Here is a 23,622-nt window from a genome sequence, read left to right on the forward strand (position 1 = left end):
GTAACAAAAATAGCCTGTTTAGTTCAAAAAAGGCAGGAAAATGGTCATGTAAAAACGAATTATGCCTGTTTTTGGTGTGTGTGTGTGACCTTTAATAACACAATATCCCTATCCAGAGGGTTGCCTTTCGAGTCTTGGTTCATCTCTGTGATTCTTGCTCATGCTCTTTAGGGAGATTTTGTCTGCAATGCTTATTATGGGCCTGGAAAACTGCACTGCGACAATGTCTGTTGTGAAACAGCACATTTTTTTCAAAATTTCTGAATAATTCAGTCCATGAAATGTAAACAGACTCATTCATAGTGCTTTGATGTAAAATGGTTCATTGCAGAAAAACTTACAGACTCAGATTTCTTTACAGGGGTCATGATGTCTACAACACAAATATAGCCAAACAAACAACAAAATATAATTTTATTTACTATCCAAAACCACCAGTGAACCTACACGTCTCTTCTGAGAATTTATATGTAATGACTATGATGGTAAAGTAGTCATTACCTGAAAAAATATGTTTTCTCTGGGGACTACTTTGCCTCACAGCACCTTGCATGTATCCCTTCACTACAAATTGATAAATACATTTAAAGCCAAAACTTATTCACAAACATTGTGTCATACATCAGGCTAACCACCTAACCATTTCGTGTAATGACATCTGTGGGGGAGCTTTCAGAGGCTTTGAACTCTTCCGACGTCGGGTTCCTACCACCATTACTGTGAACAATTCTGACTCGTCAAGTTTCTCTACAACAGAGCATTTCACACCAAACCACTCTGGATGACATCTCAAACATTTAATTATATCGATTTTTTAAACAATTGGTGGAGTTCCCCTTTAACAAATAAAACTGAGTTGATCTGAACTGAACTAAGTGCAAATGTGAATGTAATGTCAGCAGCACACCTGCATTAATGGCCACAAACTGTGAGAGCCAGAAGTGTTTACCAGCTTACGAGCAATTCTGAGCTATGACAGCAAGCCCATGCTGTCCTGAATTTTGCAGAACGCTTTTATAATCACAGGCACGCTCGCCAAGTTGACTGGCAAGACGTAAAACATAACTTATTGATAATAAGCAGCCTATAAAATGAACCTCTTCCCCCGTTCTGTTCAGCTTTCGTCGAGACAAGGCGCCTTGCTTTCCTGAATGAACCCGCGCGCGCTATTAATAGAACGCGAGGTCGGTGACGTCACAATGGACGCCGCGTCGATTCTCTCAGAGGCGTCATGTGTTTTTATTTTTTGTCTCTCCGCCTGTATTCCGAACAAGCCCCACCCACTCTGCTCTACGATTGGCCAGCCCGCCGTTCTGGAACGCGAAGCGGTTAATGAGTCTAGAGTGGTTATTCCGAATAAGTCCTGCCCTCCTTGCAATAGGATTGGCTAGTCCGGCGAGTGATTATGAACTCCTACCCAATCCTAACCCAGGCAGAGCGGGGCTTGTCGGAATACGGGTGGGGAACAAAACAACCATAACAACGCCTCAAAAGAGCATTTGAATGGGTGAAGAGAGCATAGTGCACGAAGGCTGCTCCGACCCTTTCCCCAGCTTCGCCAAACCGGATTAACATTTTTGACGAACTGGGACGTTGTAGCGATTACGAAATGACCGTGCAGCGTTTGCCGTGCAGCTAGCGCTCAGGGATTTTTTTCTTTTGCAGTAGAAAGGGAGAGAGCCGCTGTCGTCCGGTCTGCTTGCAAGTCTCTTCAGTTCTTGGCAGCAAGAAGAAGAAACACAAACAATCCCAAAGAAACGGTGAGGTGGATTTTTAGCGAGACCACTTGCAGCGCTTACTACTGCAGTTACGCGAGTGTGTGATGTATGTATGCGCTCCCAGTGCATCATTGCTGTCAGTTCAGTAAGTGGTACTAGCTGCATTTCAGTATCTTTATATAAAACATCTGAATGTTCATTTACAAGGCTGCTACACCAAAAACTAAATTGTGACAGCCTACAACACTGCTGTTACTAAGTTTAGTCTGACGCTCCATAGTTACATCAGCTGGGGATGCTGATCTCATTAGATCGCCATTCATGTTCATTCAAGCATTTATTATGGATCTGGGATATGAGCATTAGTTATGTGTGCTGCTGTGCAGTTTGCCGTTGTCTGTTGTAGTTCAAATTATGAAAACTTTGCAATACTACATACTCTGACTGTGTTAGAAAATATGCATGCCAAGATTCCAGGATGCAACCAATTGATTTGATATTAAATGTAATGTGTCAACGCTTAAAGCTGTGCTGCACTGGGTAGAGCTGGGCATTTAGTTGCATCACCCCTGTCGTTATCAGTGGGTTTGTTCAGATTTCGCCATAGCATTGACTAGATGGCATATCCTCTTGGAAGTCCATGTGGACACAAAGGTAGCTCGTGGAAGGTTCCATAGATAACGTCCGTCCGTGAGATCCTTTGCTCATGTGGACTATTTGAATCTTTTATGTAGTATTGACGGATGGCTCAGTGAGACAACAGCTGAAAAATTTAAATACAAAGAAGCTACAAAGACATAACAATACATTTCTCTCTCTCTCTCTCTCTCTCTCTCTCCCTGTCTGCCTCTCTCTCTCTCTCTCTCTCTCTCTCTCTCTCTCTCTCTCTCTCTCTCTCCCTCTCTGTCTCTCTCTCTGTCTCTCTCACTGTCTCACTGTCTGCTCTGTATTGTGTAATGACTGGAGTGATTAAAGGACAACATCAATAATGTGATGTCATGCTGTGTAATCAGATAAACAATCTAGTTCACTTACAGTGATGCCATGAGTAATGACAGTATGATAATAATCTCCTGCTAATAAGGTTATTTGGATGCATCGTGTAGTTCGGCTTGTTTTTTTATACCATGTTATGAATTGTGTCTGCCTGCCTAACTCATTTTGTCTTACAGAGACATGGAGACGCTTTCAATGGTGCACATTTTATTACTATGATTCTCAATAAAAATCTTTTGGTCTAGACTTAATAAGTCTGTTTAATATGGTGTAAGTGCAGTTTTGATGAGTGGACATGTTAGACAAAATGGATGTGGGCTGTGAATACATTTAAATAAAATGGTTCTTTTCATTAAAATAAAAGAGTTTGATGTTTCAAAGTTCAAAGCGTCATTCCCTTCTCAGTGTATGTGGTATATATGGAGAAGTTAAGCTGTAAAAAAAACTGCTTTGAATTTTTTCATTTCACTGTTGTGAAAACCAACTCATGTACATATTTCATCCTATTCAGACTACAGAAGTTTAGCCCCACCCATTCACACTGAAGTTATAAGGAGTGTTTTTTGCCCACACTGCTTTCTGATTGAGGCACAATACAAGGTGGCCAATCAGAGCAGAGGTTATTTACATATATCAAACTTAAAGGCACAGCAACAAATACAGCGTGTTTAATTCTAAAGGAAGAAGAGAAGTTGGATAATGGTTGTATAAAAAAAAAAGAACTAAATACTTATTGTACAAGGCACACAAATGTCATAGGTGGAAATAAACAGTTGAGAGTATTTGATTGGTTTTACTTTATTAGTGTACTTAACCATTGCTCATCTTTTATATTACTCATAGCTTGTTTTTTGTATTGTCTATTTTATGTATATAGTATATCTTTTTTTTAATTTGATTTAATTTTATTTTGACACCGGCACCAAAAGAAATTCCTTGTACATCTGCTACTTGGCAAATAAAGACTCTCATTCTAAAGATCCTAATTGTGATTTTACCTTTTACGGTGTGAATTTCAAACATGTTCCTGAATGTCAACATACTACTATACAGAAACTAAGGGACATTTTCAACTGTCAGGCTCAGCAAGAACCAGATACAGGGCAGCTATTTTAAGAGTGTGAAAAGATGAAGTCCTGTATTACATTGAGGTTTCACTGACCCAGAGCCAAGGTCAGTGTTCTCTATGGCTCATGTATATAGAAACCTGAAATCAAATCTGTTCTTTGCTCAATGTGCCCCACAATGTATTGTGGCCTAACATCAAATCCATTCTCCCTGTAGGGTACTGAAGTGTAGTATGGACTACGAAAGGCCCAACGTAGAAACAATCAAGTGTGTGGTCGTTGGAGACAATGCTGTGGGGAAGACACGCCTTATTTGTGCCCGAGCCTGCAACACCACCTTGACCCAATACCAGCTACTGGCCACCCACGTCCCAACCGTCTGGGCCATCGATCAGTACAGAGTCTGCCAAGAGGTGAAGCTCATCAAACTCAGCTGATTAGCCTACAAAGCCATGAATCAGTGTAAATATGAATAGGCCATAATGTAAGGTTGTCATGACTATTTGATTAAACTCGATATTCTCAGTAAATCAGCAATTATTAGTTAGCAATCAGCATAATGATATTTTGCATATTTTGAAATTTAATTGTTCCTGCTGGTCTCTTACAGTAGCAAACAGAGCCTGATACATATATATATATATATTTATATATATATATTTTTTTTTATATATATATATTTTTATATATGATATATATGATTTTTATGTATGTCAGTGTTTTGTGTTTTCATTTAACCATCTTAAAACCTCTCCTATAGGAAGCCCAGTATTATTAGTTCTTGTCATCCAATAGCTGGTTTGGCTAACCAATAATTCATTATGTTATATCGATTGTGAAGTACAGGAAAAATCTAGAACCAAACTTGGATTACCAGTCTAGCTCAATACTTAAAAAAAAATCTTGTCTCTGTGTGTGAGTTTATTTTTTTTCCAAAACCATTTTTCCATTTTGAAAGGCTATGCATTGTTTGTTTTTATTCAAGTCCAATTTTTATTATTTATCATGTTTTAAAGTATTCCGGTTACCTGGTTAATCATCAAAATAATCAGTAATAGTGATGCAGGTTGATATTGGAATCATATCGCTATTGGAAGATATTTGCTGTAAAAAAAATAACAGCATCAGACAGATGTTTAGACTTGACTGATTAATCAGACTGAGATTTGCTAACATTTATTGCATAATGTTTAGGCGATGCTGGGCTACAGTTCTAAAAAGTCTACATGTTTTATTTTGCTGCTTTTTAACCCTATAGAAAACTATGTAAATATGAATGTTTCTAATGTGAATCCAGGCAGATTATTGTTGCATTTATAACCCTTTTCACATAAATGTCAAAAACAAATTTAAAAACCCTCTACATTCATGTGTAATGCTAATTCAGGTGGATTAGCACTTTCTATAAATGTTTATGTATCAGTATTCTTACCGTCATCGGGAGATAATAAATAAATAATACATAATAAATATTGGAATTGGGCCACAATTCTCATATCGATGCACCCCTAATTGGTCAATTACTTGATTACTACTATTAAAAAAAATGGGTCAGACTGTCATAAAGGTGTGTTTGCTCGCAGGTCTTAGAGCGCTCCAGAGACGTGGTGGATGATGTCAGTGTGTCCCTCAGACTCTGGGACACTTTTGGAGATCACCACAAGGACAGACGCTTCGCCTACGGCAGGTAAGACTAGCTCATTTCAACAGTTTGTAATTTTACCTGCAGTGTCACTAAATTGAGTGCACCAAAATAGAAGTTAATTAAGGTTTTCTTTGAAGAGACAGCAGAGAGTCTCAACTATTGATCCGTTCCTTTCATGATTACCATAGATTGGTAAAATGATGACATCATCCTGCAGTTAGACCCTTTTCAGATATCTTGCACTGACACAAATCTGTTTGAAACTTTTGTTGTACACTGTATATGATCTGAATCATCTCCAAACCATCTGTAGAGCACTCATTTAACTGGTTTTACATTTAATTTCTTTTTCATCACTTTTTCATTGTTCCTCATGCCTTCCTTTCTCACCATTTTCAAGCCAGGGTGCCGAGACAGCACCTTCCTTTGGATATGAGTTTGTATGGAACATGGCACCTCATATTATAGCTGCATTACAATTGTTGCTATAGTGATGTCATGCTCACTGATGCATCCTTGAAATGACCCCACTTCTAATTGTAATGAAGTGGGCCTGAGCACTGCTGTTTTTTATTTTATCTGCTGATCAGGCAACCATTAAGAAAGTATCATTTCCTCTTATTAATCTTCCACTACTGTGCATTCTAGTTTCAGTTAACATGCAAATTCATCACTGTTTTAAAAGACGAACATTCAGTTCATGTGAATTGTGTAGATTTGATGAGTTAGTAATTTTGTAAAGGGAGAGGGATGTTTAATTTAGTGACCAATCAGAACTAAAATTACATTACCTAAAAGTGGAACGAGAGCCATCATTCGTGAGCAATGAAGTTGTTTCTTTCTTTAGTAATTTCAGTTGCTAGTACTAAAAAGGTTAAAATGTGTAATTCATAGTTTTTAGCAATCAAGACAGTCAGCTTCTACTTCTGCTACTAACGACGTCGCTAGACCCCACTACAGGGAATTAGTTTTTGAACTTGTCATCATTTTCAGTGCTTATGAGATTTCATGTCTGAGTTAAGAACGCCTGCATTCTACAACTAGCATGCTAGCATAAAAATGTGGGATGTTAGCTTGCTATTGATTAATGAACAGTAGAAACTATCTAGCATGCATAGGACTTACTTGTACTGGTTAAAAAACACTCAGAAAGCTATTTAAAGAAGGAGTGTCATATTGATGGGTTCCAGCAAAGCCTTTGTGTTCTTTGAAAGTGTGCGACAGATGGTGCTCGACGGCTTGAGTATGCGCTGATGTGAGGACGTTTTTGCCCTCCTTGTTTCTGACAGTTGCGAGGGAGGCTTTTAAGAAAGCAGGACAACAGCAATCATGTTGCTTGATGTCTGTATTTGTTCTCTAAGAGTAAATTAGGGGATTTTTCCTCCTTGATTTAGTGTGTTGGCCAGCACTTTCACACCCAAGCAAGCACACACATATACACAGGGTGGCCTATTACGAGCGGGCACACCATGCCATGCTCCACGTCCTTGGGCCAGTCATCTTCTCAGCAGAATTGCATTTCCATTCTGTGGAGCCGTATCTCCTGTTCCTGCTTTATTGCATCCTAAAAATAAAACAAAAGTGCTTGGGCCATAAGCCATAAAGTCAGACCCATGCTCATAAAGATATGAGGGTGGCCTCTGGGAGATCACTAGTCACATTTAGCCCATACAGCAGCCCAATAACCTACACTGCAGCGACCAAAAAGAGATGTACTGTGAAAGCTAAAGGACAAACAGTACTGTGAAAAAGTTGGAGATCACTCTTTGTTTATGTCATTTCCAGTCAAAATGGCTACTAATTGCAAGTCATTCATTTTTCAGGAGATATTTCTGAAGAGATTACATATAAAATAATAATCCACCTGCATAAGGAAGGGGAAAGTGAAAGGAAAATAAGTGAAAAAACAGGAATTTCCAAAAAACTAGAGTTCAAAAAATGATTAAAGCATATAGAGAAAATTGGACACATTGCAGACGTGCAAGACCTGTTAGGCAAAACTGTCGCCATCATGTGAACAGTACTGAAAGCTTTCATTTTTAAGAGAAAGGAGAAAATCAAGCTCCACTCTTGCTTCAGATCTTAAAAATCCACAGGAGTCCCTGTCCATCCTTTCACTCTGAGGAGACAATTAGATTAAATTTTGCACTAGAACAACATGCCTGGACATCTGATATATGGAGCAAGGTATTATAGACTAATAAGTCTACATTTGTAGTTGGCCTTACTTGGATTGAAAAAAGCAGAAAGTGCAACCAATTTATAAGACTGAACTTTGGAGGTGTGGAAAAATATCCCTGCAGAAAGGCTACCTAAAAGAATGGAAGCTGTAATAAAGGCAAAGTGGTGAAATACTGAAAATTGAACATCATATTTAGTTGTTGAGGCTTCTATGTAATTTTCTCTTGAATATGTTTTCTGCTTTTTCCTGATGCTGAAGAATGTATACCTTATACTTGATGGCCATTTTGCCTGGAAGGTGTATATATCTGGACACAGGGCTTAAGATTAGACTTGAGTGACTTTAGTAAATGTGGAACAGTCATGATTACTTGATAAAATTCAATCAAATGATTTTAAAAAATTAAATAATTAATTAAAATTTACCTTCCCGATGAACTGGCAGTGATTTGCATGATGATAATGCATACTTTAAATTCCTACAGATAATTCATATACATTTTCTGTCTTGAGCCTTCGTAGTTTATCTACTTTCCCAAAACTATTTTCGAATGAAAGGCTATGGATGGTTTGTTATTGTTCAAGTCCATTTTTTATTCTTTCTCTTTAAAACTCGATTAACTGGCAAAATAATTTGTAGATTTAAGGTATTGTATATTTAGTAGAGTGATATGTATCCCATTACTACTATTTCCCTGCCTGGGGAGACATGAAAAGAGAGAATGTGCTGAATGTTTACTGGATTGGAGCTGAATTAGTGATGAATAATGAGAAACTGCAATATAAAAGTCAGGCCATAAATCCAGGTGTTTATTCTTCATAGTTTGTCAGTGCTGTGGTTTTTTGAAAGATCACGCTACTCATATATTATAAATATGGGCTGAGTTATAGTGGATTTATGACCTTATGTGTAGCAGGCAACAACATCTGTATTAGTTTGCTTTTGTATTGTCTACTCATGACATGTAGCAGACTGATCAGCAGGTATTAGGGCTATTGTGTGCTAATGCTGGACATGAGCTTTACTGGACATGCTCACTCAGGGTTTTAGGACTTGGCTGGAGAGGGTGCCATTGATTAGTGAATCAATCGCAGCTGCTGTTTTCCTTGGTAATGTAGGTGTCTTAAGCACTAGGTGTATTGACAGGATGGATTAGACTCGATTCAGGCAACTCAGATTGCTAACATGCTCTTTGGAGGTAAATGAGGGCGCGGGAGAGGGTGGCTGCGGACCCTTGTACCACTGTAACTTCCCAAATTCTTAATGTTTCTCCAGCAGTGCATTGATTCTGGGCTGGAATAAGGCAGATTTGCACTCCTGAGTTGATTTGCTATCAGCTCCTGTTTGGCCCAAGAGGTCATACTTTCAGGAAGCCATTGACTTCCTGGAGAAAACCTTAGCTCAGCAGTTGTTATCTGAACTGTGTCATATGCCATGTATTGAGTGTTTCACAGTGCTTATCCCTGATCAACTCTTCTGTGTCCTTATATTAGTGCTTAACATGATATGAAATAGTCTTACTGTTGGATGTTTGTTTCCCAGGACGCTGCATGAAAGATTTAGGTTTTCATGAAAAAAAACGAATATTACTGTGATGTCAACAGTACTGTGAAAAGTCAGAGACTACCCTTGATGGAATTTACATCTAAAACTGCCATGTACAAGTTTTTCATTTTTAGAAGATATTTTCAAGATAATCCCCGTGCATTAAAAAAGCTGATGTTATTGTTAAAATAAAGACAGAGAAAATGGGACCACAACCACTAACAATTGTGGAACACCTGGTAGACCACCATAAGATAAACATACTTAAAGCTTTCATCTTTGAGATATAGGAGAAAATCAAGCTCCACTCTTGCTTCAGAATCCACAGGCATTTATATCCATCCTTCCACTGTGAGAAGACAACATAATGCTTATTACAAATCAAAGTTCAGACCTCATTCATCAGCAGAAAATGCAACCAATGTCTAAGACTGAACTTTGGAGGTGTGGAGAAAATCCCTGCATACTTTTTTAAAAGACTGAAAGGAAGTCTCCCAAAAAGAAGGTAAAAGAGATGGACACACTAAATACTGAACATTTTGACATTATATTTGGTTACTGAAGCTTCTGTGTACATGTCTGTAAATATATGTTTCCTGCTTGTTTGCGTTTTTCCTGCAAAACACAAAAATGTACCTAATAGCCATTTTGATATAAAGGGTGGTCTCAGACTTTTGCACAGTACTGTATGCACTGAAAATAAGGTGAAATCCAGAATTTTGTGCTTTTTGAATTCTTTGAAAAGGCCAACTACTACGTAGCATTGTTCTGTGCCTGTTTCTGTTCGTAGGGCACCTATGGTCTTAATGCGAGCCTGAGAAACATAACCGAGACACTGTAAGTCTGCAAGTCCGCTAGTGTCTTCATAACTCTCTGCATTTCCAGTTTGACTGTGTGGTGTGGTAGCTGCGTCCGTCGCTTGCCCTGTCAGCGAGCGCTGCACAATTCCTTTGGCGGACGATGGCGAAGGGGGGGTGATCATACATTGTTCACTGTTCTTGTGTGGTTGCCGGTGTTGCCTCCTGTCAGCATAGACAGTGTACTAACCTCACTCCCAGAAGGTATGCCAGTCACGTGTCAGTATGTCTGCATGTTCTCCTTTTCTTTCTTTTCTTTGTTGGTTTCTGTCATTTTGTTTCCCATGTTTGAAATTGTCTTCACCGAGGCGGCCCTGAAAAAGCATTGCCCAAGGTGTTCATTGCTGTGAGCGTCAGACGTCTCCAAGGACGTGGGTGTGAACCAAAGGCAATCTTTTCATATCCTGTCAGAAGGTCAATGTCAGGGCTGGCATTGAGACCATGGGGCGGGTCCTTCCTCTGCATGCCAAAACACTGCAGGACTGTGGTGTTGCTACGGATACCGCTTGGCACCTGTCATGTACAGCACTCTACGCTGCACATCCTGTTAGCATGCTGTGTCTAGTGATGTCTTGCATTTTGCTAGTATGATGATGGTGGTTTGTTTATGACTGTTGCTTGAGCCACCTTTACTTCCTTTTCACATCCCTAGGTCTGACGTGGTGGTTCTGTGCTTTTCCATCGCCAACCCCAACTCTCTCCATCACGTCAAGACCATGTGGTACCTGGAGATCAAACACTTCTGCCCACGTACACCTGTCATTCTTGTAGGATGTCAGCTCGATCTACGCTATGCAGACTTGGAGGCTGTCAATCGGGCTAGACGACCATTAGCAAGGTAATTATTTATGTTATTGTTCCTTTGCTTCCTGCTGCAATAAAGCTTTTCACATTTGTTCAGAACACAGATTAATGCATTTTATTCCGGTGAGAAGAAGTGAGAATATTTCTATTATATGCACAACATATCGTCACCTTCCATAGAAAAACATGTATCTCCAAAACAGTAACTTTACATGAGAAGGCAAACACCTTTTATCTTTTCATGTAAGCTCATGTAAAGAGCTTTAATTCCGAGTCATGTTGGAGCATTTATCTAGGTCCATTTATTATGAAATTCTGACATGGCATAAAGGACAGCTGCTGATGTAGATACAGATTTTTGTCATGTTTTTACATTTTTGCATTATTTGAAAACTCCAGTTACCCTTTGCATGGTGTTAAAATTTCATGATAAACAGACTAATAGAAATGGCCCAAAATTACTTGATAAAAAATCTTGTTACCTTAGCTTTTTTCCCTTCTCCTGTTGCCATTTTGGTGGTACAAGTTTTTTTTGTCCCACAGCGACAATATATTTATATATATATATTCTTGGAGTAATGCTATACACAAGCCACTTATCCTTCTGCGTCAGGGGTTAAAACTAGCATTTAATATTTTATTGGTCATGTAATTTTATGTAGTGCAGCATTGCAGCCTTATCGCTTAGACAGGATTCACGATTTTGAATCCTTTTTGTGTTTTCATCCATCAATGTTCTCTTACTACAATACCCAGCATGCTTTGTGTAAATATTTGTGGAAATCATCCACCCACTGATATAGAGAGCAAATAAATACAGATGTAAGATCTAGCTTCCTTCTGCGTTAGTTGGCTAGCGGGAAAAACAAACATTTTAAACTGCCAGCCCTCATGAATACACCCAAAGCATTTGTAGTTTTTTAAAGTTCTTCCCACCTTTAAGATACATAATTTCCTAGTCTTTATGTAGAAAATTTTAGTCTTGGGACTATTGTGGCCGCACTGTAAGAAGTGAGTAGATATATTTAGAACGGATGTAAGTTTTTAGTTTGGCCTGAGTGCCCCTTAAACAATGTTGTAAACAATTTTGAAGGACCTCCACATTATCCTAGAATGTTTACCCTACTCAGTGTTTATGTCACATTAAAGTATCTCATTGAAATGTCTCTAACAGGCCTATAAAACCTGGAGACATTTTGCCTCCAGAGCGTGGAAGGGAAGTGGCCAAAGAGCTGGGTATTCCGTATTATGAAACAAGTGTCTTTGATCAGTTTGGCATTAAAGACGTCTTTGACAATGCCATCCGAGCCGCTCTCATCTCCAGGCGGCACCTTCAGTTCTGGAAGTCCCATCTGCGGAAGGTCCAGAAGCCCCTACTGCAGGCACCCTTCCTCCCCCCCAAAGCACCTCCACCATTGATCAAGATCCCAGATTGCCCCCCCAACAACCATGATGGCCCCAGGCAGCTTCTAGAGAACCCCCTCTGTGCTGATGTCATGTTCATCATTCAAGAGCATATCCATGTGTTCGCCCACAAGATATACCTGTCTACCTCATCCTCCAAGTTCTTCGACCTCTTCCAGATGGACTTCTGTGACGAGTCCCAGTGTTTGGTGGTGACAGAGCGGCATGGGCGGGACCAGCTGATGCGGACCCTCAGCCTGGACACGGAGGAAGACGTGGCTGTGTTGCCCAATCTTTCACCTTGTTCTCTACGCACCTCCAAGAGTGATGGAACTCTGAAGATAATGAGCTTCAGCGGGAGACACCGTCGCACTAAGTTGTCCCTGGCATCTTGGAGTAAAGCGTTCTACAGCATCCACAGAGAAACCGTGGTCAACCCAGTGACAGGTACTCCAGCTCCAATGACAGTGGTGAAGATGGACCACTCCATCCAGCTGGGGCCATTCAGTGCAGTGCTGCGGTTTCTATACACGGGGGAGCTAGACGAGAAGGAGAAGGACCTGATGAAGATCGCCCAGATCGCTGAGATACTGGAAGTCTTTGACCTGAGGATGATGGTGGAGAACATCATGAACAAAGAGGGCTTCATGAATCAGGAGATCACGAAAGCATTCCATGTGAGAAAAGCCAACAGGATCAAGGAATGTCTGGCCAAGAACAATTTTACAGGTAAAGAACATTACTTCCACCTGGATGAGTTGATTTTCTACACCACTCAATAGAAATAAATCAGATTGCACAGTATAAAGAAATGATTACTATCTCTCCTGCAACATATGTATATCAGTAAAAAATGAGAAGCAAAAAATATCGCAGAAGTGAGATTAAATGGGTTATTTTGGTTAGATCTTCAGAAAATATTTGTATTCCAGATCAAAAGGTGAGCATGAGACTAAATTTCAGCTGAGCATAAGTATTGGGACAAATGAATGACAGGTGATTTTGATTGCTCAGGCATTCCATGTTACCTTAATTGTTCCCTTAAAACACATAAAAGAGCCGTGAATGTGCAGAACGATTGTAGTCATTGAATTTTACATTAGGGATCTTGTTTTGAAAAAGGATAAAAAACTAGAGAACTGACTATGAAAAAACAAAAAACAGACAGTTTTAGACAAGAGATTAAAGAAAATACCATTCAGAACCATTGCAGAAAAACTAAGCATTCCAAAAACAACAGTATGAAATGTTTTGAAAAAGAAAGAAACTACTAGAGCAGCAATTTGCGATGATCAAGCTGTTCCTGGAAAAGCACAGCAGCTGATGATAGGAACATTGGGCCTCATTCACCAACCCTTCTTGAGAAGAAATTTCTTTTTGAAAAACCCCTTACATAGTTTTCACGAAGATTCTGGCATTCACCAATGTTTTCTAGTTTGGGATTTGATCTTAAGGTAAGAACAGAATCTACACACACTCAAAAGCACAAAGGTGCGAACAGTTCTGCAGTTTAAGAACACATCGTGAATTTGACATAGACTTTTTTTAGTACCTTTCTCAAGAATAAATTTAAGAACAAACTTAGGAACATATTGGTGAAAGAGGCCCATTGTTACAGCTGTGAAGAAAAAAAAAAAAAATCCAAGGAAATAAAAGGAAATTTACAGAGCAAGGATGAGTGTGTTAGTATTGATCATTCACTTCAAGAGACAGAAGCTGCATTACAAAATGCAAACCGCTCATCAGCAACAAAAAACAGAATGGCCATGCAGGAATTTGAGTGTGAAGATGAGTTAGAAGGCTTCTATAGCAAAGTGTCAAGGATTAATCTATATCACGATGATGGGAAAAGTGTGGAAAAAGAGAAGGACTGTAAATGATCCTAAGTATACCTCTTGATCTGTGAAGCATGGAGGAGTTAGTGTCATGGCTTGGGCATGCATAGCTGCTACTGGAAATGGCTTGCTGGTCCTCATTGATGAAGTATTTGGTGATGGTACCAGCAGAATGAATTCTGAAGTGTATGCAAATATCTTGTGTTTCCATGCCCAAGCAAATGCCTCCAAACATAAATGACATATGGATGGATGGAAAACATCACCCAAAAATAAAGGCTGACATACAGTGCTATAATCTCATTCTCATCTTTTCATCTGAAGCCATTTTACTTCCAATATGTTTGCTTTCAACTGCATTATGTCAACACATTTTTTTACTTGACTTATTTTAGGCATTAATTGCATTGATGTTATATTGTATTCTTGTTGTAAACATGACATATTTGAAAACATATTTAAAGAAAATTCCGTGCACAAATTTGTTCATGTATTATCTTCATGTAACTGCTGTTTTTTGACATGATAGAGTTTTATTTGTATTTGGCTCATAAGTAACCATCATGGTGATGACACTGATATTAATCAGTGATTTTGTAAATGCTTTTGTTCATGGTATTCTTTGGCTGTCTTGGAAGATGTTGTGTTCAGGTTGGATGATGGCACCATCAATGCACATAAGCCTTTGCTGATCTCCAGCTGTGACTGGATGGCTGCTCTGTTTGGAGGCTCATTCATTGAGAGTGCAAACAATGAGGTGAGTGTGAAAGCTTTGTATAATGAGCTTTGGCCAGCACACTGATATGCTCATAGTTTTTTTACCACTTCATAAAGGATTCATGTGGAATCTTTTTCAATCTTTAACCAGATGGTGCAAGGTCACACTGCCCAGATACAGACGAACACCCGCACACACACTCAAAAGATGCAGTCCAGAGCCTACGCACAAATATTCATCATGCATTCAGAGCCTGCCAAGCTGCATCACACTTTTCACTAATTCAAAATAACCTAGGCCTGGTACTGTCAAACACGTCACTGAAAATACAGCACTGTGCAAAATTCAGGAGATATTTCTTAAGAGGTAATAAGATAATAATAAGATATAAGATAATAAGCCAAAAGCCAAAAGAAAACAAAGTGAAAAAACAGGACTTTCCAAAAACTGGATTTCAAAAAAGTATTCAAAGATGTAGAATAAAACGTGCAAGACCTAGACAACTGTAAACATCAGATAAACAGTTCTTAAAGCTTTCGTCTTTGAGATAGAGGAGAAAATCAAGCTCCACTCTTGCTCCAGATCTGAAAAAATCCACACGTGTTTCTGTCCCTCCTTCCACTGTGAGAAGACAACTCAGCGCTATGGGTCTGAAAGGATGTGTAGCTTTCAAGAAATTGTTACTGATAAATGGAAATGGACAAAAACGATGAAAATTTGCACTAGAAGACCAAAAACCGGACATCTGAGATGTGGAGTAACATTTTGTATACTCTGAATTTGCCTACATTTGTAATTTAGATTACTTGGATTGTGAGAAGCAGAAAATGCATCCAATTTCTAAAACTGATCTTTGGAGGTATAGAAATATGTCCCTAAAGATTTACAGGTCTTCCCGAGAAGAATGGAAGCTCTAATGAAGGCAAAGAGTGGACACATGAAAAATGCTGAAAAATTGTATTTGGTATTTTGCAGTGTCAGGAAAAATGCTGAAAACACTCAACAACTAAATATAATAAGTATACGTTTTTTGCGTATTTAGTGTGTTTACACTTTACCTTTATTACAGCTTCCACCCTTTTTGGGAGACTTGCTTTCAGTTTTTCAAAGAAATCTGGTGGAATTTTTTTCCACCCCTCCAAAGCTCAGTCTTAAAATTTGGTTCCGTTTTCTGCTTTTCACAGTTCAAGTAATTCCAAACACATTCAGTGATGTCGAGGTCTGGACTCTGGGGTGGTCAGTCTATTGTTTAGAGAACACCGGCAGCTTCTTTGTTTGATTTGCAGATTTTCTTCTTTCTTGTCTATTTCCTTTTCTTACTAACAACTTCTTGACAGCTACACATCATTTCAGACCCATAGTGCTGAGATGTCTTCTCACAGTGGAAGGATGGACAGAAATACTTGTGATTTTTTTTTTTTTTTTTTTAACTCCGAAGCAATCTGGAGCATGATTTCCTCAAAGAGGAAAGTATTGTTTATCTGATTATGACAGTTTTGGTGGCCTACTAGGACTTGTGTGGTATTTAGGAGTTCCATTTTCTCTGTATCTGTTAAGAATTTTTTGAAAACTCCTGATTTTTCACTTATTTTACATTGACTTTACCCATTCTTGTGCAAGTGGATTACCTTACATCTAATCTCCTTAGATATTATCTCCTGGAAATAAATGAAGGACATTTTGCACAGTGCTGTATATTTCAGATCATGATGGTTCATCTTGTTTTTTTTTTTTTGCCCTTTGTTTAGTCTTGTTCTATTGCAATGTCTGCTATACTGTTTGTTTTGTCTGGTTGTGGTATTACAATGTCTGCCAGACATTTAGAGACCATTAAGCTTTTACAACAAGCATTTATCAGCACAGCAATCCAGTCATAACCAGACTTCTACTTGTAGTTAAGGAAACTATCCCCTATGGGACTAATGGAGCATACCACTCCTGCGTTAATGTTAAACTGCTAATGGAAAAAAAACAGACCAATGTTTCTGTCTAACGAGGGGAAACAGACGTCATTGAGAGACATCTGAGTTTTCCTTTATGGTCAGTACTTGCGTGGAGGATGAGAAAGATGATGCCAGGCCTACTTTATTCTGTTCAGTGATGTGCTTGGCCAGCATCACATGCCAGGGTTACAATTGGGACAGCTTTATTTTAGGGATGGCGCCGTCCTACTTACCCTGAGGTAGTTCACATTTGAATTAGAGACAAAGTATTTTGAATGTCTTTTCTTTTACTGCTCGCTTACCTGTGCAGTGCAGTCTGTAGAATTTTCTTTTGAAGCATGTTATGCAACAAGTTACGTAGCTACATCTGACTATGTGCTTTGCTAAAATGTGCTTAGTAATGCTCTGAGGTGAGCCTGTCATCGATTCCACTGGGATTACCAGAGAGAAGGACCTTTGCTGATGCCATAGGTCACAGAGAAATACATAAACGCTTTCAAGGATGCCGTCAGATGTGACCGAGATTAGCAGTTAATAATTTAACAAATGACTGTGCTCATGAAAGAAAAAGCTCCAGGTAGTTTTTTTTGTCTTGTCACTGTAGAGTAACTGTTTTGTTCTCAGGTCAAAACCTTTCAAAAAGCTTCAAGAGGCTCTAAGGAGTATTGTGTAAAATGGTGTTCTCCTGGTATTAAAAGGGCATTAAAAACCTAATCAAAAAGCAGAATGACTTAGGCATGCAGGATCGGAATTGGCCAATCAAGCATCAGAATGCTACAAACAAGCAATTTAAAGTTTTGATTTTGGTTGATCTGTGTTGCAGTTTTATGACTCAAAAAATGTAAAGTCAGGTAAATGCACTTGCACTGTTTAGGTACTTTACAATTTGATTTGATGCATCTTTGATGCATATTGATTTTTTTTATTTGTATTAACTACATTATGTTTTTTCTGTATTTGACATTAACATGTACTGTTAGCTGAATTTAAAAGTAGCCTGAAATCTGTAAAGTCTTGTTTCACCATTTGATCAAACTACATAATAATTTGATATTTTTATCTTCTCATAGTGTTCATTACTAAGCAGAAATGTATGGTGAAGGCCGGGACAATAACTTCAAATAATTAGCACAACATTTTCTTGTTAAAAAGCAAGATTATCCCTCCATACATAGGGTATATGGACTATGGTTTCTGGCCTTTTACTTCATATACACACAATTTGTGAGCAATGAATGACTACAAACCTGCATGCGTTGCTCAGATTCTCAATTTTCTTTCCTCCTTCAAGCCAGGCTGTGCCACAGAATTATAATATATACTACTTTATGATAATTTATAGTTCAGACCATGCCTTCAAATTATGGCGTTATGAAGGAAGGGAGACTGATTAATGGAAATTTGTCCGGCTCCCTCTTTTTAACTGTGGTAGGACTGACATTGGACTGAGGAAAAGGGAGGAGATGCAGTGGTGATGGGGTTGTGAAAACTCCAGAAGGGAGAGCTAGGAATTTATAGAGCGTTAGATTGAAAGGAGGAAGGGTTCCAGGCATGCCCCCCCCTTCTAATTTCAGTTATTCCATAACTCCATTTATTTGATTCATGTCTACATTTTTTTATTTACAGTTTTACAATGCAGTTTTGTCCCAGGTGAAAAAAAAATCAGCTATTAGCCAATGGTCAGTGTGGCTGCAAAAAGCTGGGATCAGCCATAAAAATTTGCTCAAGTTAGATGTTTTGTTGATTTTCTAAGTAAAAATGTGTACACATCCTCTACAGAGAACAAACTTAAATATGGCATTTTCTGTGTATTTTTGTGCGCAATTCCTAATTATTTGCTGAATTAAACAAAAAAAGGCCTTTCACACATTCTATGTTTATTATTTATTTTTTCTTAATATGTTAAATTCAGCAAATAAACAGGAATTGTGCTTTAAATTTACAGTGTGTCCTGTGTAGATGATGTGCACATAGAAAACATTTGCATATGGCTGTGTATATATTGAATTTTGGGAAACATGAAAATTTGCATGTGGCCTAAACATTACAGAAGAATTTCTACATCTCAGTAATATCCAAGGCAACGCCAGTACATTTTTTTGTTACACTATTACAGCAACACTTACTTTATAAGTCCTCTGTAAGTAAGAGCTGCAATTATATAGTGAAATATTAGAGCTGCTCTTGCACTGAATGCATGCGTATATGTGTGTGTATGTGTGTGCTGTGTTGCTAGGTCTCCTTCCCCAACACCAGCAGGGTGTGTATGCAGGCAGTGCTGGAGTACCTCTACACCAATCAGCTGTCGCCCATGGCCGACCTGGACCCAATGGAGTTAATCGCTCTGGCAAACAGACTGTGCCTTCCCCGCCTCATCGCCCTGACAGGTGGGCTCTCCATCTCAAACACAAAAACACGCACAACTCCTCAAGCTCAGACCAAAGCCATGTGGCCAATACAAACTCGAATCAAACTGCCGTTTTAGTTCCTCCATTCAGTGTTGCTTAGCAACGTGCAACGTCAAGACTCTGAGGGGAAAAAAAGCCAAGACTGATTCCACAAGCCTGGTGTAGGGCAGATTGCAAGCTGTCCAGTTAACGTCATCAAACATTCACATAAAGCAGTAATGGTGACAGTTTGACATTGATCTATGGCTCATGCGTAGGCAAAGGTTTACTTCAGGCTTTGTGGTGCGGCGCCTGTGCCTCAGTCAACAGAAATAATCCATTTTCTGACACTGTGTTGCGCTCAGACGCAGTGAAGAATCAAAATGTTTTAGTACGCGGTGATGATTACACAGAAAGGCATTTCCAATTACTGTTCTTGCTTGAAGCAAGTTAAGATTACATTGCAAATGCATTCAGTTGAGGTGTCGGTATGGTTTAATATGAGCTCTATTTGAAAAGTCTTTATTTCTCCACAGAGCAATATGCAGTGAGTGAGTTGTTGAAGGCCTTTAAGGACGGACAAGACATAGACGGCGAAGTTCTCACCTATCTGGAGCTTGCTCAGGTGCTGGTTAACATTATTTTGACTCGTTTTTGTTATATGGAGTAATATAGTAATTACAATTTAGATAAATTAAATAATGTAAAATATGACACTACAATACTAGCAATACCTACAATACTTACTACAATACTGTGCAAAGACACCCTTCATCTGTTTAAGTTCCAGTCAAGATATATCTGAGGAGATTAGATATAGGACAATCCACTTGTATAAGGAAGGGGAAAGTCAAAAAAAAATAAAAGCAAAAAACAGGAAAACAATATCATATCAAATTTTTGAGTTCTGTGCATTCTTTGCCTTTGTTACAGCTTTCATTCTTTTTGAGATACTTCCTTTCAGTTTTTCAAAGAAATCTGCAAGGATATTTCTTCAGCTTTAGAAGTTGGTTTCATTTTCTGCTTCTCACAATCAAGTAATCCCTAACACAAGTTTAGACTCATCAGTAGGTAAAAGTTTACTCCACATTTCAGTTCCAGTTTGAGTGTTTTGCTGCAGATTTTCATCTTTCGCTGTCTATTTCCTTGTCTTAATGGCTTTTTTCAGGACAGAATGTAATAGAAGCTGTGATTAAGATAGAGGTTGGACATGTTAAATACTGAAAAACATGATATTTGATTTTAGTTTGTGAGAATTCTGCATAATTTTCTGTTAAATATATGTTTTCTGCTTACTCCTATGGAATGGCCCTTTTAACTGGGAATTAATTAATTAAATAAATAAATAAATAAAACGGTCTCTGGCTTTTGCACAGTATATGCACATATCACTTGTGTTTGCAATATTGTGTCATTTTACAAGTACGTTGACCTGTTCTTTTCTTCTCACAGTTCCATAACGCCAACCAACTTGCTGCCTGGTGCTTGCATCACATCTGCACTAATTACAACAGTATATGTGCCATTTACCGCAAAGAGATCAAGTCCAAATTACCAGGTAAGAACATTACAAACACATGTGCAGTTACACTCAACCTGACTGTGTGCAAAATGACAGTAAAGTGTTTTTTAATTGCGAAAGAGATGTCCGCAGCATCTCAAACAATCTGTAATGTTTCCATTGCTCTGAATGGAGGTATGTCTGAAATGTGGCACACAGCTGTGACCTGCGGACATATAGTCTTTCCAGTGTCTTCATGTGAATTACGTGGTTATTACATAAGTCACACTGGTTCTCATTTGGGACAGTTCTTGTTTTTTAATTTTTTAATAAAAAACTTTCTTAAAAAAATGCTGTCTCACATTTTCATGTCACACAGCGAGTTTTAGTCCATAGGTGGAGTCTTATTTTGGCCACAGCCCTGCATTTTAGCGACTGCATCCCTGTCCCTCATGGCTACATGGTGAGCAGTTAGAGCCCATTGTTTAGAAGTAAAATGTGTTCCAAAGTCTGAAAATCAATGTGTGACATTAAGAATTGTCACTAGTGACACACATATTTTTGTGTGTTATTGAAAAATATTATGATTTTATGTGCATTCAATTTTTCAAAGCTGTGTTTTCCAGTCACGTACTGGCTACCGTTTTTGAGTTCTGTGCAAAATGAGCTAAAATTGTCACTACCGAAACAGAAACAATTGGTAAATTTTTGGAGGCATTATTATTAATGTTGGTAGTGGCATAAATGTTCAGTCATTTATTTCATAAAATAAACATAATAAAGGTATAGGGTCACTCAAAGAAAAATAATTTTAGTCTAAATTCCAAGTCAGTTAAAAGTCCAAAATTAATTTTAAACTCTAATTTGGAACCAAATCAGTAGAATGATCCATAAAGCCAGTATAGGGTTTTATGTAGTCTTTGCAACATCCAGCCACTTCATCGTATATCACATTTTTGTCCATGTTATGCAGCCTTATTGTTAACTGAGATCGTTTGTTCTCTGTCCGCATGTTGTGACATGAGCAGAGAACCAGGAGTACTTTGAGAAGCACCGCTGGCCTCCAGTCTGGTACCTGAAAGAGGAAGACCACTACCAGAGGGTGAAGAAGGAGAGGGAGAAGGAGGATGTGGTTCTGAACAAGCATCACTCACGCCGCCGCTGGTGCTTCTGGAGCACCTCTCCTGCAGTGGCCTGAGAGAGAAAGACAGCACCTCCCTCAGGGCCATCCTGCTAACGCTAGCGTTCTCTGTCTTAATGTTCAGATGATGTATCTGACAATGCAATGTCATATTTTTTTTTTACTTATACGTAATAGGTCAGGCAGACGTCCAAAAAGTTCAAAGCACAATCAGTGTCGAAATAGTAGAAATGTATAGGCTGTTGTCTAGTGAAACTCAGTGATGAGGATGGTTTGATAATAAGGGTTGTAATCATAGTAATTATAATAATATGTTTGCATCACAGCGATCACTAGATTACTAGACACAGTAAACAGAAACAAATTTCCACTGTTCCTTTCTACATAGCTCTAGGTACAAAGGGTTTCTGCAGTTATCCAAGTGCTAAATTCCTATGCTACTAATCCTGACAAACTCACACTTGAATTTAACGGTAGCCTAGTAGAAGCAGCATTATAGAAGATTCACATTTAGATAACACTGTCGATAAACTACCTTCTATGTTAATGTTTGCCGGCACTTGTGACCTCAAAGATGGCGCAAGCTGTCAGCGTGGCAGGGAAAGCGTTTGCTGTCGACTCATAAGCTAACTCAGCCGTAATCTGTGTGCATCGTGAGCGTCTGAGTTCATAGCAGCTCCCTTTTGGTACCAGCCCTGTGTGAAACATCAGGTACATCAATGCAATAACTCATTTGGTGTATTTTAACAAGGGCCAAATCACACCAGTGGACACCTACCCTCCTCGTGCCAGGGAACACTACAGCTCACCACAGCTAGTCCTGTATTTTTCTACAGCCTCTTCCTTTCCTTTAGCATAGCGCAGCGTAAACAGCTGTGGTCAAATGAAAAGTTCACTCTTGTATTAGAAGGGCTTAGCACTATGGCTTAGTTCAGGGTTTACTTGAAAACTAACAAACCTTAACCAACAGACGTAACAATCCATAACCACCAATCACATATACCTTCACCGTGATTGTGCTAGAAGTTACGTATACTGTAGTGGATTGTAACTTTATTTACACATCAAAGATTGTCATAGTTGTTAAAGGTTAACGTTATTGGGGATCTCCTCATCAGTTTTAGGATAAATATGTATGATGAATGTAAACATGCTAAATTCTGCAGATGAAGAATGCTGAGGAGTTCTCCGGCTCATAGTTAGTGTTGGTCAGTATACTCTTGGTATATGTACTCTGCTGTTAAGAACACGTGGGTGTTTGTGTACAATGCACCTGATCATTGTTAATGTATCTCGAAAGAGGCAAGACAGGTGGTTTAACTTGCCTATGGATAAAGGGGAAACTTAATACTTGAATAATAGAATGTTTTTTTTTGTTTTTAGCCATGTAGGTTGTCTTTAGTTGTCCAAAATAATAAGTAGATAATGATGCTCACTAGTACAATGTGATCGTTCTTTCTCAGTGATATTGGCAGAATTGGTGTTGACTATCGTTAGCTGCTACAGACCAAGTGGCTGGTTCATTTGGTTCTTGCTGTCAAAGGCCTTTGATCTTGCTGGTCATTATCTTTAATGTTAGTTGTTTGTTTATTTATGTATGTATGTATTTATTTATTATTTATTTATTTTATAAACAGAATGTTCTTTAATAAATTATCGACTTACTTATGCATAAGGTTGTGTTTCTGTTTTGCTTCGAAATCTTCTAAATGATCAAAAGCTGATGGGGAAAAATAAAATCAATCTTAAATGACACTTGTTTTTGTTATTTAATACACTTCGAGTGGATAAGGGCAATTCAAATTTACACACAATGCTTCATGTACTTTTAAATATGTACATAAAAGGTATGTATTCATAAGCATACACAAAGTTATGT

At 38.5% G+C, this 23,622-nt stretch overlaps 1 protein-coding gene across 1 annotated transcript; it reads left to right on the forward strand.

Annotated features, from left to right (window-relative positions):
- The first annotated feature begins 1,511 nt into the window (after positions 1–1,511).
- Positions 1,512–23,415, forward strand: rhobtb1 (Rho related BTB domain containing 1). Its single transcript, XM_036572254.1, has 10 exons — positions 1,512–1,760; positions 3,999–4,194; positions 5,365–5,468; positions 10,663–10,848; positions 11,989–12,947; positions 14,692–14,810; positions 18,951–19,101; positions 19,638–19,726; positions 20,554–20,659; positions 21,631–23,415. Exons 2-10 carry the CDS (start codon positions 4,015–4,017, stop codon positions 21,798–21,800), a joined length of 2,064 nt encoding a protein of 687 aa, XP_036428147.1. The 5' UTR covers positions 1,512–1,760; positions 3,999–4,014; the 3' UTR covers positions 21,801–23,415.
- Positions 23,416–23,622: the final 207 nt, after the last annotated feature.

This window comes from Colossoma macropomum, unplaced genomic scaffold (assembly GCF_904425465.1).
Source record: "Colossoma macropomum unplaced genomic scaffold, Colossoma_macropomum, whole genome shotgun sequence".
Taxonomy (NCBI): domain Eukaryota; kingdom Metazoa; phylum Chordata; class Actinopteri; order Characiformes; family Serrasalmidae; genus Colossoma; species Colossoma macropomum.